We start from the raw sequence: 20,656 nt of genomic DNA on the forward strand, positions 1-20,656 counted from the left end.
TTTGAAAGTGCCTCACTTTACTAATTTTTACTGGTCATTTTATTAGTCCTATTACCAAATGTGTAATCAAAGAAAGAAGCTAATTTCAATTCTTGGAGAAAAAATTTCAGACTGTCAATAGTGTTATTCCTTCCACATGGAATTACTAAGTAATTACTCTGATAGCAGATTATAAACATAATGAGATGATATTTCAATTCTTAGAAGTTCCCAGTGTCACAGAAGATGGAATGCTTCTGCTTCCAAAGTGCTAGTGAATCCTCTGCCGGTTTCAGGGAGCTTAAAGGAGGAGGCTAAGCTTGAGTGTGGTCGTGAAGAATGGGGCAGTTCACCACCATCAGGATTGTGTGGAGGATCATCCAAAGTGTCGGGCCAGCCTCAAAAAAGAGGAGTCAGGAAGAATTTGGGGGAATTTAAGAAACGATGGACTCTTCATCATAGCTCGTATGAGAGTATAGGCAGTGGAGGGGTGCTAATAAAGTTAATAAAGATGAAAATGGATGGATGGATGGATGGATGGATGGATGGCTTTGAGTTAGAAGGATTTGAATTTTATTTTGTGAACAATGGAGAGTCACTGGCTGACTTGAAATTAAATAAAAAGGGGCCTGAACTCTAACAAATCCTGAAATGTAAGTAGAAGACAAAGGGAGAGGTGCCAGTTAAAGGAACTTCAAATGGGGGAGGTGCCCAGAAAAAGTGCCAGGGACAGGGAAGCCACATTTCCACCCTGCACCCTAAACCAGGCAGGTGGAGCAAGGCAAGCTTTGTTAAAAACTCATCACCAGGGGTTCATAGCCCTTTTCCCACAAAATGGTCCAACTATTGAGGTTATACTTTATGGGTACAACCTCTGCCTGAATTCCTCTTTGTTAACCTGCTTTAGGAATTTGCTAGACATTTACTTAGCTACTTATCAAGTTAGAATTATACTCCGTGGTCATTTTCAATTGTGGGCACATTCTTTTATTTTTTTTTCCTTTTTTTTTTATTTCAGCTTATTATGAGGGTACAAAAGTTCAGGTTATATATATTGCCCATGTCCTGCCCATCCCCCTGAGTCAGAGCTTCAAGCGTGTCCATTCCCCAGACAGTGCGCCTGGCACTCACCATGTAGTTATACCTCCATCCCCTCCCCCCACACCCCACCTCCACGAGTCAGCACCTTCAAGCATGACCATTTCCCAGACGGTGCACAATGCACTCATCATGTAGGCATACACCCATCCCCTCCCCCCCCACCAGTCTGATATCCAATTGGTATCATTCCCAAATGTGTATTCAGGTGATGATCAGGGAAACCAGTTTTCTGGTGAGTACATGTGATGCTTGTTTTTCCATTCTTGGGATACTTCACTTAATATAATGGGTTCCAACTCTCTCCAGGAGAACCAAAGAGATGTCATATCACCGTTATTTCTTATAGCTGAGTAATACTCCATGGTATACATATACCACAATTTACTAATCCATTCGTGAATTGATGGGCATTTGGGTTGTTTCCACATCTTTGCAATTGTGAATTGTGCTGCTATAAACATTAGGGTACAGATGTCTTTGTCATAGAATGACTTTTGTTCCTTTGGGTAGATGCCCAGTAATGGGATTGCTGGATGGAATGGTAGGTCTACTTGAATCTGTTTAAGGTATCTCCATAATGCTTTCCACAGGGGTTGCACTATAGAGTTGGAAAAAATGAAGTTACATCTTTAATATTCTGATTGTATTACAACATATATCCATAAGGTAATCTTTCTTTTAACAAATCCCCCTAAGTTGGATAATAAAAGAATCATTAAAAAGGATCAACAACCCAAAAGAAATGTGAATTAGATACACATGGCATTCCTAAATTACTTTAGACTACCCAACTTTATATGAGAGAACATTTTCACACACTGCATCTGATGAGTTTAATGCCTGTTGAACACTTGGGTTCCCTTTGTTCAGAGCAGACATGACCAGGTGAGGTCTTGCTGAGTCCCATACCTGTGCTGTCTTCATACACCACAGTCACTGTCTTCCAGTTGTAATAGAGGACCAGGTCCAGGATTGCCCTGCTGATAGCTGTGTAATCTGGGTAAAGGTTGATGTAAAACAGGTCTTTGTTGTCCACCGAGGGGTGTTTCCAGCGGGTCTGTATGTGCGGAACCTCAAGAGCATTGCAGATGGACTGCACAGCACTGACAGAGGAGCTGTGGGAAGGGCCGAAGAGAGCAGCCACACCTAGAGCCAGCTGGTCACATGCTGATGTCCAGGGCAAGGAGGGGATGGAGAGAGAAGGCAGGACAAGGGGGAGAGAAAGAGAGAGTTCTATGAATTTAATTTTTTCTTTCTTGATTCATCTCTTTGAATTAACCATTGGAAAATCCTCTACACTCCCCATCTGTACCTAGAGGAAAGATGCTTGGTCCCACTTCCAATGTTCTTGAGATACTAAGGCACTGATAGATGGAACTGTAGATCTGATTAGCAATACATCACAGGGCCAACTCGTGCAAATAAAAATGAGTTGCTGGTCTCAGTTTGTTACCTTTAATCAGATGGAGTCTAAATGCCTTGCTTGGTGTGGTATCACCCGGGAGCACACCTAGTTAACCAACAAGCCATTTGCCAAATGAATGTCATATTATTTAAGTTCTGTCACATGACAAGGTGGCAATGAAGATATTAATGTGGTTACAGAATTCAGAAGAAGATCCTCTGGGTGACTGCAAAGTACTTTAGCTCCTGTCTTTCTAAAACTCAGAGAAGAGTTCCAGGTTATTGAAATACTGCAAAAGAATGTTTGTAAGCAGTGATGATGCATAATTAATTATGGAATAATGGACTGGCATAGCTTAAAGGGATCTTAGAAGACATTTGGTCCAACCCATTCATTTCATAGGCAGTAAAGCAAGTCATAGCCACTTTGCAGTGGCAGAGACCAGTCAGAGCTCAGGAGCCCCTGCTCAAGGTCAAGCCTCTTTCTACCTCAATATTAGCCAACTGGTAGCCTAATGAAAGCAAGTCGATATACATTTAAAAATTTATTTATAACATAAATTTATATTTCTCAAGAATATATATATATATATATATATATATATATATATATATATATACTCATTGAGAGAACTTAGAATACCCAAAATATAAGGAAGAAGAAAAGGCCTTGTCATTAGTCCCACTGTCTTGGGATAATATCTATTAATATTTTGGAAAATTAGAATCAGTACATAAAAACATTTTCATACATTGTTTTCTTCATTTAACATTATAGCATGCCTTTCCCCCAAGTCATTACAGATTCTTCAAAAGTATATTTTTAGTGTCTGTAGAATAGACCATTCCATGGGTTTCTCATCATTTGTTTAACCATTCCTATAATATTAAACATGTAAACTGCTCCTAATTGGGGGCTATTATAAGTAATCTTATAGTACTTATCTTAGTTTTTATATTTTTCTCTGCATCTTAGGTTAATTTCTTAGAGTAAATTTCCAGAGGTTGAGTCAGCAGCTATAATTAAAGGGTACTGATATTTTTAAGTTATTTGATACATAATAATATTAACCAAATTCCCTTCCAGAAAGATTGGGGCAGTTCATTCACATAATATAGTGCCTATTAATCTTACGCTGGTAGATTTTAAGTATTAATATGTTCAAACACATTTTCATATTTACATTTTATTTTTATTTTAAAGGAATTTAAAACTTCCAAGAGAAAATAATTGAATATCAGAATTAAACAATAGCTAAATGTATACATGAAATTGTGATTTTTATAATAATGTCATTCTACAAATAAAAATAAGTAGAAAAACTATATGGCTCTGTAAAAGTATCTGACTTGATTCAGAAAGAATAGCTGACAAAATTTCCATAGACATGTTGCAGATATCTAAGGGACAGCAACTTTTCATAGCCATTTATAAGGAAAACTTTCTGATACTGTGCTCCTTAGTACTGAATGACTACATCAACTACGAAGATGTATTGTTTTCTGCATTAGGTGCTGCAAGTGCAAATTGTCATTGCCTTCCGCACCTTTATTCTGGATATGTTTTCATTAGTTAGCCAGATAAATAAGAATGTGAGAGTAGGTGAATTGTTCTTTCATCTGCCATGAGCAATGGATTGAGAGCCTTTCTAATATTTAGCTCTGGGATGCTAATACTACTTCATAGAAAATCAATCCTTTTGATATTTGTTTGCCAGCAAATTACCAGTTTTGAATAGCTTTGGGGATGTTCAATTTACAAGTATGGCAGGTACTTCAGATCACAAGAAAGCTTTCAATTTTTATGTGGTTTGGAGTTTCGTAACTAAATGTGGTTGGTTTTCTACAGCATTTACTCAACAATGTGTATGTGTCTTGTGTGTGTGTGTGTGTGTGTGTGTGTGTGTGTGTGTGAGAGAGAGAGAGAGAGAGAGAGAGAGAGAGAGAAAGATTTATTTCTACATTATAGGGATAATTTATGTGAAGGTAACTTATAACTTTAAAATGCTGTATAAATACAAGATTTTAGTATTTGTTCACAGACAACTTTGACCTATATAGTATCTCTAACTCTAGCCATCTTGAAAAAGAAAATATTCTTATACTAAGGTCATGCCATATATATTATATTATATTATATTATTTTAAAAGTTTATTATATTATTTTTTTATCTGTGCTCCTAAGGAAAGAAGTTTTATATTCTGTTTGTAAAGAACACTAGAATTCTTGCAGACAAGTGTATTAGGCGGACACATCCTGTGATCTAACTAGGTTAATTTTATGTGGAAGCAACAGTATTTAGTTATATGGAAATCAGCATGAAGATGGTGCTCATTGCATTCCATTTATTTGTATGTTTTTATTAATAATAAGGAATTCCTCTATGAGGAAAAGAATCCCTCCTATTCTGGGATGATGAGTAGCCTTTGTTTCCGCACAAACACTTTTACCTAGTGACTAGATAGTTCCTCATTAGGGGCCAACTGTCATGTGTATGGAATGTGATCTTATCTCAAAGAGTTGTTCTAAAAGTGTCTGGGGATGTCCAAACAAGCCCCACGATTCCAAATGAATCTTTCTGTGAGAGAAACCTTGCAGCCTCCTTATAAATTAGATTGCTTTTTAAGCATTTGTCCTCTATTCAGAAGAAAAAGAGAATCAAACGCAGGCATTGTTCTCACAGGTTTAATCCTCATATTTCTACGATTTTGTGGAAAGGGGTTTAAAAAAAAAAAAGTCGAGAAGATGCTAGGTAAACCCAGTAGTTTACAACCTGTTAAAATTCAGGGTGTGAGTTATGTGTGTCCTGGGCTTTTCCACATGCTCGCTGGATGTGACCTTCCACAGTGTTTTATTTGACTGCACTGCACAATTTCATGGTGGTATCTCAGCTTCAGGAAGGAAAAACAGATCAAGCCTGACATTTTCCATTCGCAGCTGAACCGGTTAATCATAGAGTGGAGGGCACTGAAGGGTAAGCTAATCAGAAAGGCCCAGAAAACAGTGCTCTGTGGCATCTATTAGGTTAGTTCAGATTGCATTGATCGGTGACATCAAAGACCGAGATTTCCTACGACCCATTTGCACAAAGGTGTCCACTTTGAAAAAGGGCAGGTAGTGGAAAGAAGGTGACTTGTAGAGCAGAAACATCACCCAAAGGAGCTCTTAAAAGTGGGAAAATACTTACCTCTCCGTGAGGCTTCAAAACTATCAAAAAGGTTAATTCTCTGGATGTCGTAGGTTAATGTGATGTTAGGCATCAGGGTTCGGTTTCTGTTAATGCTGGTGACTGCAAACTTGAAAGCTAATTCTTCAACATTAACAGGTTCATTTTCCACAGTTTCAAAAATCCCTCCTGCAGAAGCAAAAGAGATGTATAAGAAGCATTAGTCACATGATTCACACAAAATTTTTAAAAAAAGGAATGTAAACTATACAAACAAAAGATCCAAAATATAAGTGGAGTGATATTTGGAACAAATTCCAAACCAGTGCTAAAAGTTAAGTTTATCAGCATGTGTCACATGCAAATAAAGAGGTCTAACTGCATATGTATGCTTAAGATTTTAAATCCAATGTTGTACTGTATAATATCTCTCTGATGGCAAAGGTATTATACCAAATCCTTAGTAGCATGAAAGTATAACCGATATTATGGTAAAGAGTGATTTTCTGTGGGCTGGACAAGAATTTTACTGTGCTTGACCTAAACATAATTTAAGTTATATCCTAGTAGGACCATCCTTCTTCAGAATGAAGATCCGTCTATTCAGAAGCAGACATTCTGAACTCTAAAGGGATCATGCAGAGAGTAGAGTATGGTCAAAATGGGACATATGTACTCATAGATTTTTTTAGAGTAAAAACATCTTTTTTTGTGCTTTTCGTGGCTCAGAATTCTAGGGTCATATTCTAATACTTTCTAAAGTGCACGGGAAGATTCAAAGAACTCTTTTCTTTCTATTCTATTCTTTCCTTTTTCTTTTAAGAAACTGTTTGGGCCTACCCAAAGCAAACTTGCATCCTATTTTTGGAGAAAAAGTGTTCCTCCACTGAGCAAGTATGCAGGCATGAGGCTCAGATATCTTAAACATGAGGATCTCACTACAAGCGACAGTACAAAATATTAGTGCTTATGGCCGCATCAGAGAATTCAGCTCTGATTTTGCTTGAGACATTGATCTTTGATAGAGACAATGTAAGTATTGTTAACTATACATTCTTAATGTTTTTTGGGAGACGTCCTGGAATTATCAGTAGACGCTGGGGATATAGTAGAAGCTCTCTCAACTGGTCTCCTCTTAATTTAGTACTTAATTGACCAATATTCCTCATTTTCCTTTAAAATACATATTAACTGATGCCTATGGAATGCAGAATGCTTGTAACTCGCAAGCTGCTATTTATCTACTTGCACCTGTGAGTGATTCCTTACCCAAAGTCAGTTGTAGGGTTTTGCTTTTCCCCCAAACTTATCTATGCTACATCGATTTGAAAGTGCTTTAAGTTCTCTCTCCACTCAGGAAAAAAAAGAAGAGAGGAATGTAAAAGGAAAAATGAAAATCAAAGGAAGCATCATGGGTATCACTTACATACATTCTTTGTTAGAAAGGGGCAGACTTTAATTCAAAGAAATTACCTTGATCCTACTTTGAAAGAATAATAATCAAATGCATATCTATAATTTTCCTGCTAAACTGACTTTGTCTATTAAGTAACCAACTCCAGCGTCAGAGTGTGAAAGCTAAGAAAGGTTATATAGAACTATTTTGGTTCCTTTTGCAAATATTTCTGGCTGTTCTAGACTGATGATCTGAGGTATGCACGTATAGATCATTTCCCAGTGTTCTGAGAAACCATAGTTAAAAACCACATGACAATGTTATGTGATCAGGTTAACCCTGGCCTAAGGATCAATATTAAATATTTATTCTGAAATAAATGCGAGGAAAACTGTTGTTCTTCAAGTGATTTTGTATTTTACTTTTGGGGTAGATTTTTAATTTTCTTTCAGAAGTGCTAGTGGGTACTGAACAGTGAGTGGGTAAGCTCACGTAATAGACATCTGGTCATGAGAAAACAGATGTAGGGTAGGCTTACGGTCATGGTCCAGGTGACCCACACAGAGGCTGTTCAGTGTTAGGGCTTCCACTGTAGTTATTAGTAATTTTTTGTTGCCTTGTCTATCTCCCCATCCACACAGGGAGAGCCCTCATGTAGAGAGACAGGGTCTTGTTCAGAGCCGCCATTTTCATGGAGACCAGGGCATCTTAAGACCTGCAGGCTGCAACTATTTGGGGAAAAAGTCAATCATTGTCTTGGATTTGAGCATCATTAATCTGTACAGTGTAGGCTGGTTGGAGGTAACAAACATCTAAATAAGAAAAAGAAGTTCTGAATTTTGGACCTTGTTTGACCTAATTCCTCTTTGAGAAGAATTTTTAAGCATCAGAAAGAAAGTTATTATGAAATAGCTCTTTTACATGTATTTACACCTTGTAATGTTCAAAATAGAAGGCATTTTGCTTGTTTTTATAACTGAAAAGGTGGACAGGGAGATTACACATTTTACCCAGCTTATTCAAAGACACAAAGCCTTGTCTGTGACAAACTCAGATGTCAGATTTTCCAAACAATATATGTGTTTTCACTTTGTTATTTATATTGTTCTTCATCTCTAAATGTGGGCTAATAATTGTTCCTTGGTCACCTTGGAGGATTGCTCTGTAAAACCTATAATGCAAAGTGCCTTGGAAACTCAATCATCCCCCAGAAATAACTTAGTATTATTACACATGCAGAGTGGAAATAAAAAGAGGAGTGGGCACCAACTGTAGAACTGCCTGCTGTCCTCAAAATTGTTCCTTGGGTATAAAGCTCTCTTACATGACGCTGAATGTACCTGGGTTTAAGAGAATTATAAGTGTTTTTATTACGCACTTAGGTAGTGTGTAGGTGAACTCTATGTTGGCATTTTGGGAGCAATTTTCTTTCATTCCTTCATCACACCGGCATTACAAATGGCATCATTATCTCCACACCCCTCCACACTCTCCTGTCTTAGAGAGGGTTGGCGGTAAGTATCAAAAACCTGCAGTGATGTGAGGTATATAGAAAGCTGGAGAAGTACCACGAAAGTGAGACCTAACAGAAACAGGAGTCATTTATTGATAGGAGCCAGACCAATACTTTACATGTCGGCTGACAGTTTAAGGATTGGCCACTTCCTCCCTCTTCCTCCTCCCCGTAGCTTCAGATTTGACAGAACTGAGATGTGGAGTCTTTGATAAGAGGAGAAAAGAGACACATACCTAGGGACACGTGCACGCTTCATTCATTCATTCATTCATTCATTCCTCTATTTCTTTCTTCCTCTTTTCCCTTTCCTTTTATTTTCTCTTTCTTTTTATTTTTTTGAGATTTGTGAGCATGGATTGTTAATGAGACATTTTAAACCTTTGGGTGTCTCCATGTAATGAACTTCTGGCTTCAGCCATTTGGACACCAGGGACCCACTGGTTCAAGAGGAGGGATCTTTACCTTGTTCCTCCCTCTGTCCTTCTTCCTGCTCTGCTCTTGCACATCCTCACCCACCCCCTTTCCCGTCTTCCCCTGAGGTCAGTGCACCTCTCTGTCTTTCTCCATCCGTCTCCCCTCGGATTTGAGCTGAGCTGAGCATGACTTCTACTTCTAAAAATGTAGTGGGCCATGGAAGGATTAGGAAATATAAAACTAAAAAAACTAGCTTTGGCTGAAGGGACAGAGGGACAGAGGAAAAACTGCTCCCTCCCTTTATTTTTTTATAACTTTCCCAAGCCAGGGCAGTGGGTGAGGGAAGAAGGCAAGACTTTGAGAGTTCAGGATGAAGAACCAGCTTTTTCTTCCTGCTGTAACTCTTGAGAAGGAGAACATGATGGATGCAACACAGGAGGGTGAGAAACCTCAAAATCTGCAGGCCTTGGGTTTCCATGTTCTCTTTGTCACTTACAGTCACACCTTGTGCACCTGAAGCATAAGTATTGTTAAACTACGTTTTATCTTTTCTACGTTGTGGATCAGGTTGAGTGAGTATAGATCACGCACCAGTCCTTTTAGACTGGCAATGGTTGAGCTATAATCCTCTGCCTTGTCACCATTAGGGAGCTCGAGCCAGGGTCAAAGAGCATCCTTAATATACACTTCTGCAGCCTCTTCCCCACCTCACACCTCACTCACTATTGTCCAAGCAAATGGTCAGAAAGTGGAAGAAATTGTCATTTTTTTTTTTTTTTGAATCGCACTCTGACTTCCTATGTGAATATTTGTGCCATTTAAAATGATAAAAGTAAAATCATATTTCTTGTAAACACAAAAATAAATATGTGTTCTGAAAAATGCTTTTTTCCTTCATAAAGGTGCACACTTAGGCCATTTGGACTTTACTTATGAGGGCCTGTGGGTTTCTTGTCTCGATTTTTCCCACTGTACTTTGCTGAGAAGGGCAGATGGTATAAATAAGGCTAATGCTAAAAGGATCTGTCCTTTATGCTCCGTGTTCCTTCACCTGAGAAACGGTGCCACACAGTCACTAAACAAAGGGTATGACACAGTAAGGTGTGTGCCCATACTCTAGGGTAGTTAAACTCAAAAGTAACTTTGTTTTGTGAGTCATTGTTATGGGCTGAGTTGTGCACCCCCTCAAACTTAAATGTTGTAGGCCCAGTCCCTGGTTCTGCGGAATGTGACTGTATTTGTAAATAAGGCCTTTAAAGCAGTATTAGGTCAAAATGAGGCTGTTACAGTGGGCCCCAATCCAATCTGACCGGTGCCCTTTTAAGAATAGGACATTTGGACACAGAGGTACAGGAGGGATGTGCACCCACAGGCGAAAGACGACGTGAGGCCGTGGAGAGAGGCCTCAGGAGAAACCAAACCTGCTGGCACCTTGATTTTGGACTTCCAGCCTCTAGAAGTGTGAGGAAATAAATCTATGTTGTTTAAACCACCTAGTCTGTGGTATTTTATTATGGCAGCCCTACAGACTAATACATTCATCTTTTTTCTTTTCTTTTTTACCCCAATGGCTTTGAAATTGAAAATGGACACTTTTAATGGAAATAACATCTATGCAAGTAATATTATCTTCTAACAAGACTTTGAATTTATGGCACACTAATTCTAGATAAGCAGAAAGGAACTCACTCTAAGTCTCAGTTTAGGTAGCAGAGTTCCATTATCACGGCAGTGTTTCTTTCTCTGGGTTGGGTCCTGCACCAATGAGGCCGAGCTAGGACACAGGTAGCTGGCACATGAACACGTATGGAAGCCACAGCTGGCAACATCCTGTACATGTAGCAGGTTGTAGCATCTCAAGGGGAGATGGTGGGTGGTATGAGGATTGGTCATGTAAGGGCTTTTGGTTTGCGTTGCATATTTCTATCTAGACTTACAGGGAAATCATTTGTAATCACAAATCTTGCAACTGTTGGGTTAACAACATGATCACTGTAGGCAAGAGGTAGCACTTAGAGAATGCTAACCCTAAATTCTGTGCTCTTTATGAGTATACCTAAGATAAACCCAAAGCAATGCTTTAAAAACTTTTCCTAAACCCCACACCACATGTACATCATTATAATCCATAATGTTCAGGAATGGGGCTGAGCAATCTGTATGTGAAAAGGACATAGACCCTAGGTCCCACTGATTTATTTATTTATGTTTTTAGATTCCAAGGATACTTAATCTCCTGCTTCCTGACCTGTTTTCTAATCACTGTTTCCATGGAAGAGGGAGTTGTCTCTAAGTCGGTATTCCATGGTAGAAATTGAGGGCCAGGTTGTGGGCATTTACCTTACAGAGAAGCAATTCTGTTGCCTACTGGTTCCCTCTCAGCTCTGTCTAGATGGAGCCTGTGCTGGGTGATGAGTGAAAGTATGACAATTGCCCCTTTTCTTCCAAAAGGAAGTTAAGAAAAGCAATGTTCCATTGTGCCAGGGAATCCATCTCATTTAATGATGAAAACACACACATACAGACAAAGGAAAATAATGACATTTAATCTTCATCCTGGTAAAGGAATACATTGTTCTGACTTGACTTACCTTGTAATAGTGAATATATTCCAACAATAAGCATTTCAGAAATGCAATAGAATTATACTCCACCTATATTTTGTTTGGTTTTTTTTCCAACTTCAACTCATGGTTACATATGTCATGTTCATGATTCCATGGAAGAGTTCATGTCTTCATTCAATGGTTCATTCACTCATGTATTCACTTATTTATAAAATGCCCAGCCTGCTGTGAGTCAGGTACTGTGCAAGGCACTGGGGATGCACCAGTGAGCAGAGAAGACAAAAATATGAAGTTTGGAGCTTTTATTCTAGAAGGGGAACTGATCATGAACAGGAAGAAGGGCATTGACATGTCAGGGCAAGAGGCTGGGGAGGTCCTCCCTGGGAGGGGAACATTTGAGTAAAAACCTGAAGGAAGAGAGGAAACTGCTCTGAAGATATTGGGAGAAGAGCGTTGCAGCCAGAGGAAACAAAATGTCTAGGGTTGAAGCTGCATAGTGTTATTCTTGAGAAACAACGAGGCTGAGGTTGGGTGAGCCAGGCTGGGCCTGACAGAAGATGAGCTTGGAGAAGTGATGGGGACAGACTGAAGCTGATTATAGAGGACATTCTGGGCCACATTAGGACTGGGGCTTTTATTCTGGGTGAGACGGGAAGCCTCTGCCGGGCTTTGAGCAGAGTGGTGAAATGATATGACCTATTTCAAGAGAATCACGCTGTCTTCTGTATTAAGAACAGACTGTATTAAGAAAGGAGAAGAGAAGCGAGAACAAAGCACAGGGAGATCTGCCCTGGAAGCTTTTGCAATAACAGACCACTGCAATAAGAGGCTATTTTATAATCTGAGCGAGAGATGACGGTGGCTTGGTACAGATTAGTGGTGCTGGTGTGTGGGGGAAAAGTGGTTGAATCCTAGAAACAAATCTGAAGGTGAATCTGGAAGGATTTGCTGATGAACCATAAGTGAGAGGAAGAGAGTAAAGGATGACGTCAGGGCTGGGGCCTGAAACTGCCACTGACCAAGATGAGGAATGGTACAGAAGGTGCTTGATTTGGGGCCTGATTATTTTGTGATGCCTAGTAGAAATTCAAGTGGAGGGGCCAACTGTGAAGTCAGATATGCCGATCTGGACTTTGTGGGTGACACTGGGCCTAGACATAGAAATTTAGGAGTCCTCACCATAGAGGTGGCATTCAAAGCCATGAGACTGGATATCACCCAGGAGTAAGTGTAGATTGCGAGAGGCAGAGATTGGAGTGAGGCAGCCCCAAGTCCAAGAATTGCTGGAGCCCCCAGAAGCTGGAGGAAGCAAGGACCTGAATTTCCCCTGGAGCCCTCAGAGGAAGCAGGACCTGCCAAACCTTTGATTTCACACTTCTGGCCTCTAGAACTGTGAGAGAATAAATTTGTGTTGTTTTACGCCACCGAGTTTGTGATAACTTGTGATGTAGCCATAGAAAACTATCACAGTATCTCAGTTTTCTTAAAGTTTCAATACTGGCCACTTTTAATTACTGTATTTCTTTCCTCTTTGTAAAGTGTTATTTTATTCAGTACTTCACATAACAATTTTTACCTAATATGATTTGGCAAATACCACACAAAGCTGTTCTGTACAACACATTGGTTCTTTTGTTTATTACATTTTCCTATTTTATTCTGAATATGATAAGGCCAAGATATTACTGCATATATTCTAATCAACTCTGCTTATTTCCTTAATTAACTGTTGTGTGCTCATGGTGACAAATCGTGAGGTCACCCAGGAGGAAAGGGTAAAACCATTAGCTGACAATCAAGACGTGGAGAGCTTTAGTGGTGTTGGCTCCTGTTTTGCATTCCTGTGGAATAAAAACCATTCCGGCAGCTATCAACAGAAAACAAGATGGCAATTTGATCTATTCCTTTGCTGATAGCTGCTCCTTAAATATACAATATTCTATTGCCTCTCTTTATTGCCACATCCATAATTCTAGTTTATTACATCATAAGCAATTTACTACAGGCCTGTATTTACTGCACCTTTAATTTCAAGGCTACACATTTAAATTCTAGGATTCCCTTAGATAAATGTTCTCTTCCTCAATCAGCCTCCCTCTTCTTGTTCTGCCTTTGGAGACCTTCACAGCCTTTGTGAAGATCTCATGCTGGATGAGTCTGGATGGGAAGCCGGCATTCCCTGACCTGACAGAAAGTGAATGGATGGGAGGTGCCTGGATTTTTGCCTTTCAAAAAGTCCTGGCCAAGGCCAGAGCTGTGGGTAATGACAAAGACAGCCTCTATAAGGCAGTCGTGTAACCCAGTCTGCTACAAGTGTCTTCAGATATTGGTGTCCTTTGAAGAGGGAGAATGAGGTTTGATGTCACCCCTGAAACAGTAACCACATCCAAGCTCTCTCCTTGATGCTTCAAAGACATGTAAATGAATTCAGTAGGAATGTCCTTCAAAGAGAAACCAAACAAGTCTATGGAGCAAGGAATTCCTGATGTGCTTCAGAGGGTAGCCAGTAAGGAGAAGGTTATGGACAGTTTAGCAGATACTACCAGTAATTTTTCTTAATAAATATGAGTTGCACATTTAAAAAAATACAATGCCAGAGTTACACTTATTCCAGTGTTATTAGACACTCAATTTAATTCGTGAAACATCATTGGCCATCTAGTAATGTCTAGAACTACGCTAGCAGCCGTAGAGGACACCAAGATGAAAAACACTTGGTTCTGCCCTCAGCAGAGCCACCAGTCTGTTGGGATAGGTTGCACTACTAGTGGTAGGTCACGGAAAAGCAAATTATGTACAGCAGTCAATTATTTCATCAACAAAGCAAGAAGCCCACTGTTGTCTCTCCTACAGAGAATCTGTCCAAAGTCCTCCAGCCACAGGAGAACTCTCCATCTCTTTTGGTAACATAAAATCTACTGCATATTTGGGGGAATTTGTTTTGGCATAAAACCTTAAGCCTAGAGCCTGTCTATTCTTTGAGGGTAGGGACAGTGTTTATAGAAATGTGCCCTCTCCTTCAGAACTAAATGCAGTGATTTGGACATAGTACATTGTCCCCAGTAAATAGTCCTTCAATTGAATTGATTCTCTTCCTTGTGCGTTAATACTATGCCCCACAGAGTAGTTAGTTCTGTGAAGACAAAGAAGACTGCGAGAGGTAGGAAAGAAGGAGAGTGGTTGTCAAGGTATGTAGTGAGACTGCCTGACTTTCTCCATTACTGCCTTTGTAACAGTGATGGTTCACTTTCTACCAACTATTATGGCCATTGTGCCCAGGTACTTTCGAACGAAGCTCTGACCTCTTTTTTTTTTTTTTTTTTTTTGAGACAGTCTCACTCTGTTGCCTGGGCTAGAGTGCCATGGAGTCAGCCTAGTTCACAGCAAATTCCTAGGCTCAAGCAATCCTCCCTCCCTGGCCTCCCAGAGTGCTAGGATTACAGGTGTGAGCCATTGCACCTGCCCGGCCAAAGCTCTGATCTCTGAATTCTTGCTTTCATCAGGCTGTGAGGATCTCAATGTCACAGAGGAATGGCTCATCTTCTACTAAACTGCAGATTTCAGGTAAGAAAAAATGGTGCCAAAGAATTCATGCCAAACTTTTATTCTTACAGAAGTCTATGATTGCTTTAACATCTCTTGAGAGAAGTTTCAGTTTTTGCTTTTAACATCTCATTTAAATGAGACATATTCATGCTAAGGGGCTCACAATTTCATTTATCTACTTATTAATGAAAGGAATGAAATATGACAAGTTCACAACCTGTAGTTTCAGGGAAGCCATGTTAGGTGTTTCATCCTGATTTTCTAGTTTTCTTTCCCTCAATTTCTGCTATTTCTCAAGCTGAATTTTTTTCTTGCTGAGAAGGAAATATTGCTGTTAAAGATGAAAACTATGCCTGAAGCCAGAACAAATGGAAATTCACAGCTCCAACAGAGCAGTATCTACCTGTGCGTGTGCATAGATGTCGCCCATGAGATGCTGTATACAGAGAGTTTAGTGGTCAAATATATTTGGGAAGCACCACTTGGTATCATCCCTCTTGGAAATTTATACTACACAATAACGTATATAAGTTTCTCAGAGGTCCTGCAGCAAAGAAAGCAATTTGACTCTGTTTAACTCAGTGTTCCTCAAATTCATTTTATTATAGGACAGTTTTCCTTGTAACTGTGACATGCAGTAGGATTGTTGTCCTGAGAAACACATTTTCATTTATTTATTTAGTTATTTCAGGATATTATAGGGGTACAAACATTTTGGTTACATGTTATGACTTTGCCACACCCAAACCATGGTTTGAGGCATGCCTTTTCCCCCCTACCATGCTTACTGCATCCATTAGTTGTGAATTTACCCACCCCAACCCCCCAGTCCCTGAAGACTATTACTACCCTGTGAGCACCATAGTGTCGATCAGTTAGTGCCAATTTGATGGCGAGTACATGTAGAGCCTATTCTTCCATTCTTTTGATACCTCATGTTGAAGAATGGGCTCAAGTTCTATCCAGGAAATATAAGAGGTGCTAGATCACTGTCGTTTCTTATAATTGAGTAATATTCCATTGTATACATATACCAAATTTTATTAATCCACTCATGAATTGACGGGCACTTGGGTTGTTTCCACATCCTGAGAAACACATTCTGAAAAATTGGATGCAAAGAGTTGCTGTCTTTGGAACTGACTAAAATAATTTGTATGCTTAAATATTGCTCTTGTGTTCATTTTAATGAAAAGTTAGACATTAGGTTCTTGATCAGAAATATAAACACTCTAATTATAACGTGACATTTTGTCTAATTTAATGAATATTAGATTTATACCATCAATTTTTACCTCTTTTTCTTATTTACAAAAAGAGCCTAAACATGAATATGGTCTATAGCTCTATGAAAAAGAGCATCTTTTTTTTTTTTTTTTTTTCGAGACAGAGTGTCATTTTGTTGCTCTGGCTAGAGTGAGTGCCGTGGTGTCAGCCTAGCTCACAGCAACCTCAAACTCCTGGGCTTAAGCGATCCTCCTGCCTCAGCCTCCCGAGTAGCTGGGACTACAGGCATGCACCACCATGCCCGGCTAATTTTTTCTATATATATGTTTTAGTTGGCCAGCTAATTTCTTTCTATTTTTAGTAGAGACGGGGTCTCACTCTTGCTCAGGCTGGTCTCGAACTCCTGACCTCGAGCGATCCACCTGCCTCGGCCTCACAGAGTGCTAGGATTACAGGCGTGAGCCACGCCCAGCCAAAAAGAGCATCTTTTAATCAACTGTATCTCAAAGATATGTTGCAGGCAGGGTGCACACCCTTGGCATTTAATGAAAAATATTGAAAAATATAAAGTCCTTCGCTATATTATCTTTCAATTTTTCTTTCTTAATATTTTCCATTTGGCTTTTTACCCATCTTTGTATATTTCTAAGTATTCCAGTATTTGATAACTAAAACAAAATCTTTTAAATACATTTTTTCATTCATTGATTTTAAAAATTATGCAAAATGATATACTAGGTAACAATAGTGTTTTAGAACACCTAAGAATGTTACAGAATCTCAGATGTAAACATTTACCATGACACCCTTCCTTTAAAGTCTCTTATTGAAACTCAGTATTTATTACTGTTCAAGTTACCCCAGAGTCCAGAAGGTATTTCAGTTGAGGATACTCTCCTAAATTGCTCGCAGTTACATTCTAATATCCAATGCTATAAAATAAACTCAGAGTTTGCATTGACATGAATAATTAATAAGTGCTGTGGAAGTTATTTCTCAGAGACAATCTCTTTGTAAAATAGTTAGGTCCCAGATGAAAAGAGATAAGCTTGACTAATACACATATTCAGGAGAGCTACAAGTTGATCAAAAATAAAGCACAGTTAAACATCATGTCACAGAGGAATCTGCGTTCAGAATGCTGCAAATAGGAACTTTGGGGATATACACCATTTATTTTAAAAGCACTGAAATCTGAAAGTCCATTTCACTGCTCATTTACATATATGTTAAAATATGATGCTCTTTATGAATTCCCATAATGGACACCACTCTCTGCTGTTTGTGCAAATATGTTTTATTCTAAATAATTTTATTTTAAAAACACACATACACATATAAATTGAGTAAAAAGTTGAAAGAAAGAGGGGAAAGCAACAAGATACAACCATACCACTATGAAACAATTGCTATTAACAATTTGGTGAATTTCTCTCTGTTCTTTTCCTACACATACCTGAATTTTCTTTGAAATAGTTAAGACGATATACCCTGTTTTCTCCTGTGATTTCGTTTTTTTTTTTTTTGAGACAGAGTCTCACTTTGTTGTCTGGGCTAGAGTGAGTGCCGTGGCGTCAGCCCAGCTCACAGCAACCTCAAACTCCTGGGCTTAAGCGATCCTATTGCCTCAGCCTCCCGAGTATCTGGGACTACAGGCATGCGCCACCATGCCCGGCTAATTTTTTCTATATATATTTTTAGTTGTCCAGATAATTTTTTTATTTCTATTTTTAGTAGAGACGGGGTCTCGCTCAGGCTGGTCTCGAACTCCTGACCTCAAGCGATCCACCCGCCTCGGCCTCCCAGAGGACTAGGATTACAGGGGTGAGCCACCATGCCCGGCCCTGTGATTTCTACATATCACTAACCCACAGGCATCTCTCCCTGAAAGCAACTCATGTTTTTAATGGTTGCCTAATATTTTATTGTCTGGATATAACATGGTTTACTTAATCACCCCACATTTTGGGGTAAGTTGTATTCACTTCTTCACTGTTATAAATCCTATTATGATTGATATTAGGTGCTTTCCGTGATTTCACTTGGAGAAAGTAAAATGCCTTGAAATGTATTAAGTAATAAGGTATAAATACCTTAGGCCTCTGTTATGTAATGCTAAATGGACCTGCAGAAGCAAGGGCTGAGCGGTTCATGCTTGCATACACTGCGTAGAAATGCTCAATTGAATTGCAGCCTCCTCCAGAATCTACAATGGTTTTAGACCAGTTTGTCACACAAAGCATAGGTTTCCTTCTTTCGTTCCTAATTTAAATTATTAAACCATTACATATGATTTGGAGATTGAATTGAAATAGCTGTTATATTATTAATTTAAGAAATTAAAATTAAAATTAATGTTATTTATATTTATACATCAAACAGTATGCATTAAATTTTATTAAACATTTTTTTAGAGTTCAATTTGCCCTTTCAATGAGTTAATTGTGGGAGAGAAGTTAAATTTGATCATTCAAGGTTTTTCTTTGAATATGCTGATGAATTTGATTTGCTGGTATTTGATGTAACATTTTGCATTTTTACTAATAAATGAGATTGGTATATAAGTTTTTTTTTTCGTGTGTATTAGTCTTGTTATTTTTGTGATTAGAGTTATCTAAGCTTTATAAAATATAAAGGATAACTTTTTTTTTTTTTTTTTTGAGACAGAGTCTTGCTCTGTTCCCCAGGTTAGAGTGCCTTGGCATCAGCCTAGCTCACAGCAACCTCAAACTCCTGGGTTTAAACGATCCTTCTGCCTCAGCCTCCTCAGTAGCTGGGACTACAGGCATTGCACCACCACACCTGATTAAATTTTTGATTTTTAGTTATTGGGCTAATTTCTTTCTATATTTAGTAAAGATGGGGTCTCACTCTTGCTGAGGCTGGTCTTGAACTCCTGACCCTAAGCCATCCTCCTACCTTGGCCTCCCAGAGTGCTAGGATTACAGGCGTGAGCCACTACACCTGGCCAAGGATAACTTTCTAAAGATTTCTATGTTCTGAAAAAATTCATGACCAGATGGGGTGGCTTATGCTTATAATGCTTGCACTTTGAGAGGCTGAGGTGGGAGGACCACTTGAGGCCAGAAGTTCAAGACTAGCCTGGGCAGCATAGCAAGACCCCATTTCTAATAAAAATAAAATAATTAACTGGATGTGGTGGTGTGCACCTGTAGTTCTAACTGCTTGGGAGGCTGAGGTTAAATTGTTGCTTGAGCCCAGGAGTTTAAGGTTGCAGCAAGCTATGATCTGGTCACTGTACTCCAGCCTGTGTGACAGAGTGAAACATGGTCTCTAAAAAAATAAAATAAATATAGAAATTCCTTTAAGCTTAAAAGAGCTCATCAGTAAAACTATGTAGCTCTGAATGCTTCTATAAACAGTTCTTTGATAAAATGTTAAACTTTTTCCTTAGTTATTGGTATTCTTGAGTAGTCTTCAATAATTTATTTCAGACTATCATTTATTTCAACAGGTGTTTAATTATTTTTCATTTGTTAAATTTTAAAGTTTAACAAATAACCCATTCTTGGATTGACACTTCCTGACCATACTTTTTAATTCATTTGTTTTGAGCCTTGTTTTGAATTTCTCCTTATTTACTCATATTTAATATTTCTTGATTCATTTCTAACAACTTGACTTAAATGCTGAAGATATCATATTATTATTTCAGTGTTCTTTTGGGCTCAGAACTTCTTAACTATGAGATAGACTATCAAGCATATTAATGCTCTTAATATAGTCATATACCTCATAGTGACATTTCAGTCAATGAAGGACTGTATATATGAAGGTGATCCCATAAGATTATAATATTGTATTTTTACTGTACATTTTCTATGTTTAGATACACAAATACTTACCATTGTGTTCTAATTGCCTACAGTATTCAGTACAGTAACATGTTGTACAGGTGTGTAGCCTGGGAGCAATAGGCCGTACCGTGCAGCCTAGGTGTGTAGGAGGTACCATCTAGGTTTGTGTATGTACACTATATGGTGCTGGCACAATAATGAAATTGCCTAACAACGTATTTCTCAGAATGCAACCTCATTGTTAGGCAATGAATGACTGTATTTTGTCAGGCAAAAACATGATAAATATCCGATGTAAGGAAGCAGTAACCTCTCCTTTCATAATAGTTGCCAAAGAATCTGTTTGTTTGTCTAGAAAACAGAATAGCATGACTTTTTGGGGTCTCTTGTTACACACAATCTGTATTTCTTGTCATTTTAGATGTTGAGATTTATAAATGTTTCTAGACCTTTAAAAGTTTATCAAAGCATTGAGATTGCATATGTACTTCTTTATATAGCTTTGGTTATAATTCGTACAT

General features: G+C 38.6%; 1 protein-coding gene across 9 annotated transcripts in view; it reads right to left on the reverse strand.

Moving 5' to 3' along the window:
* Positions 1-20,656, reverse strand: part of GRIK1 (glutamate ionotropic receptor kainate type subunit 1) — a 378,899-nt gene that overhangs the window by 143,032 nt on the left and 215,211 nt on the right. For 5 of the 9 annotated variants that reach the window (XM_045540527.1, XM_045540523.1, XM_045540525.1 and 2 more), the window contains exons 2-3: positions 5,673-5,840; positions 1,990-2,247 (exon numbers count right to left, since the gene is read on the reverse strand). The exons of 1 other annotated variant lie outside the window; for it this stretch is intronic. In XM_045540527.1, coding sequence (XP_045396483.1) covers positions 1,990-2,247; positions 5,673-5,840 — 426 coding nt within the window. The remainder of the gene's footprint in view (positions 1-1,989; positions 2,248-5,672; positions 5,841-20,656) is intronic. 3 more of the 9 variants (XM_045540530.1, XM_045540528.1, XM_045540529.1) reach the window with 1 other exon arrangement.

The sequence above is a fragment of the Lemur catta genome, chromosome 1 (genome assembly GCF_020740605.2).
Source record: "Lemur catta isolate mLemCat1 chromosome 1, mLemCat1.pri, whole genome shotgun sequence".
NCBI classification, from domain to species: Eukaryota; Metazoa; Chordata; class Mammalia; order Primates; family Lemuridae; genus Lemur; species Lemur catta.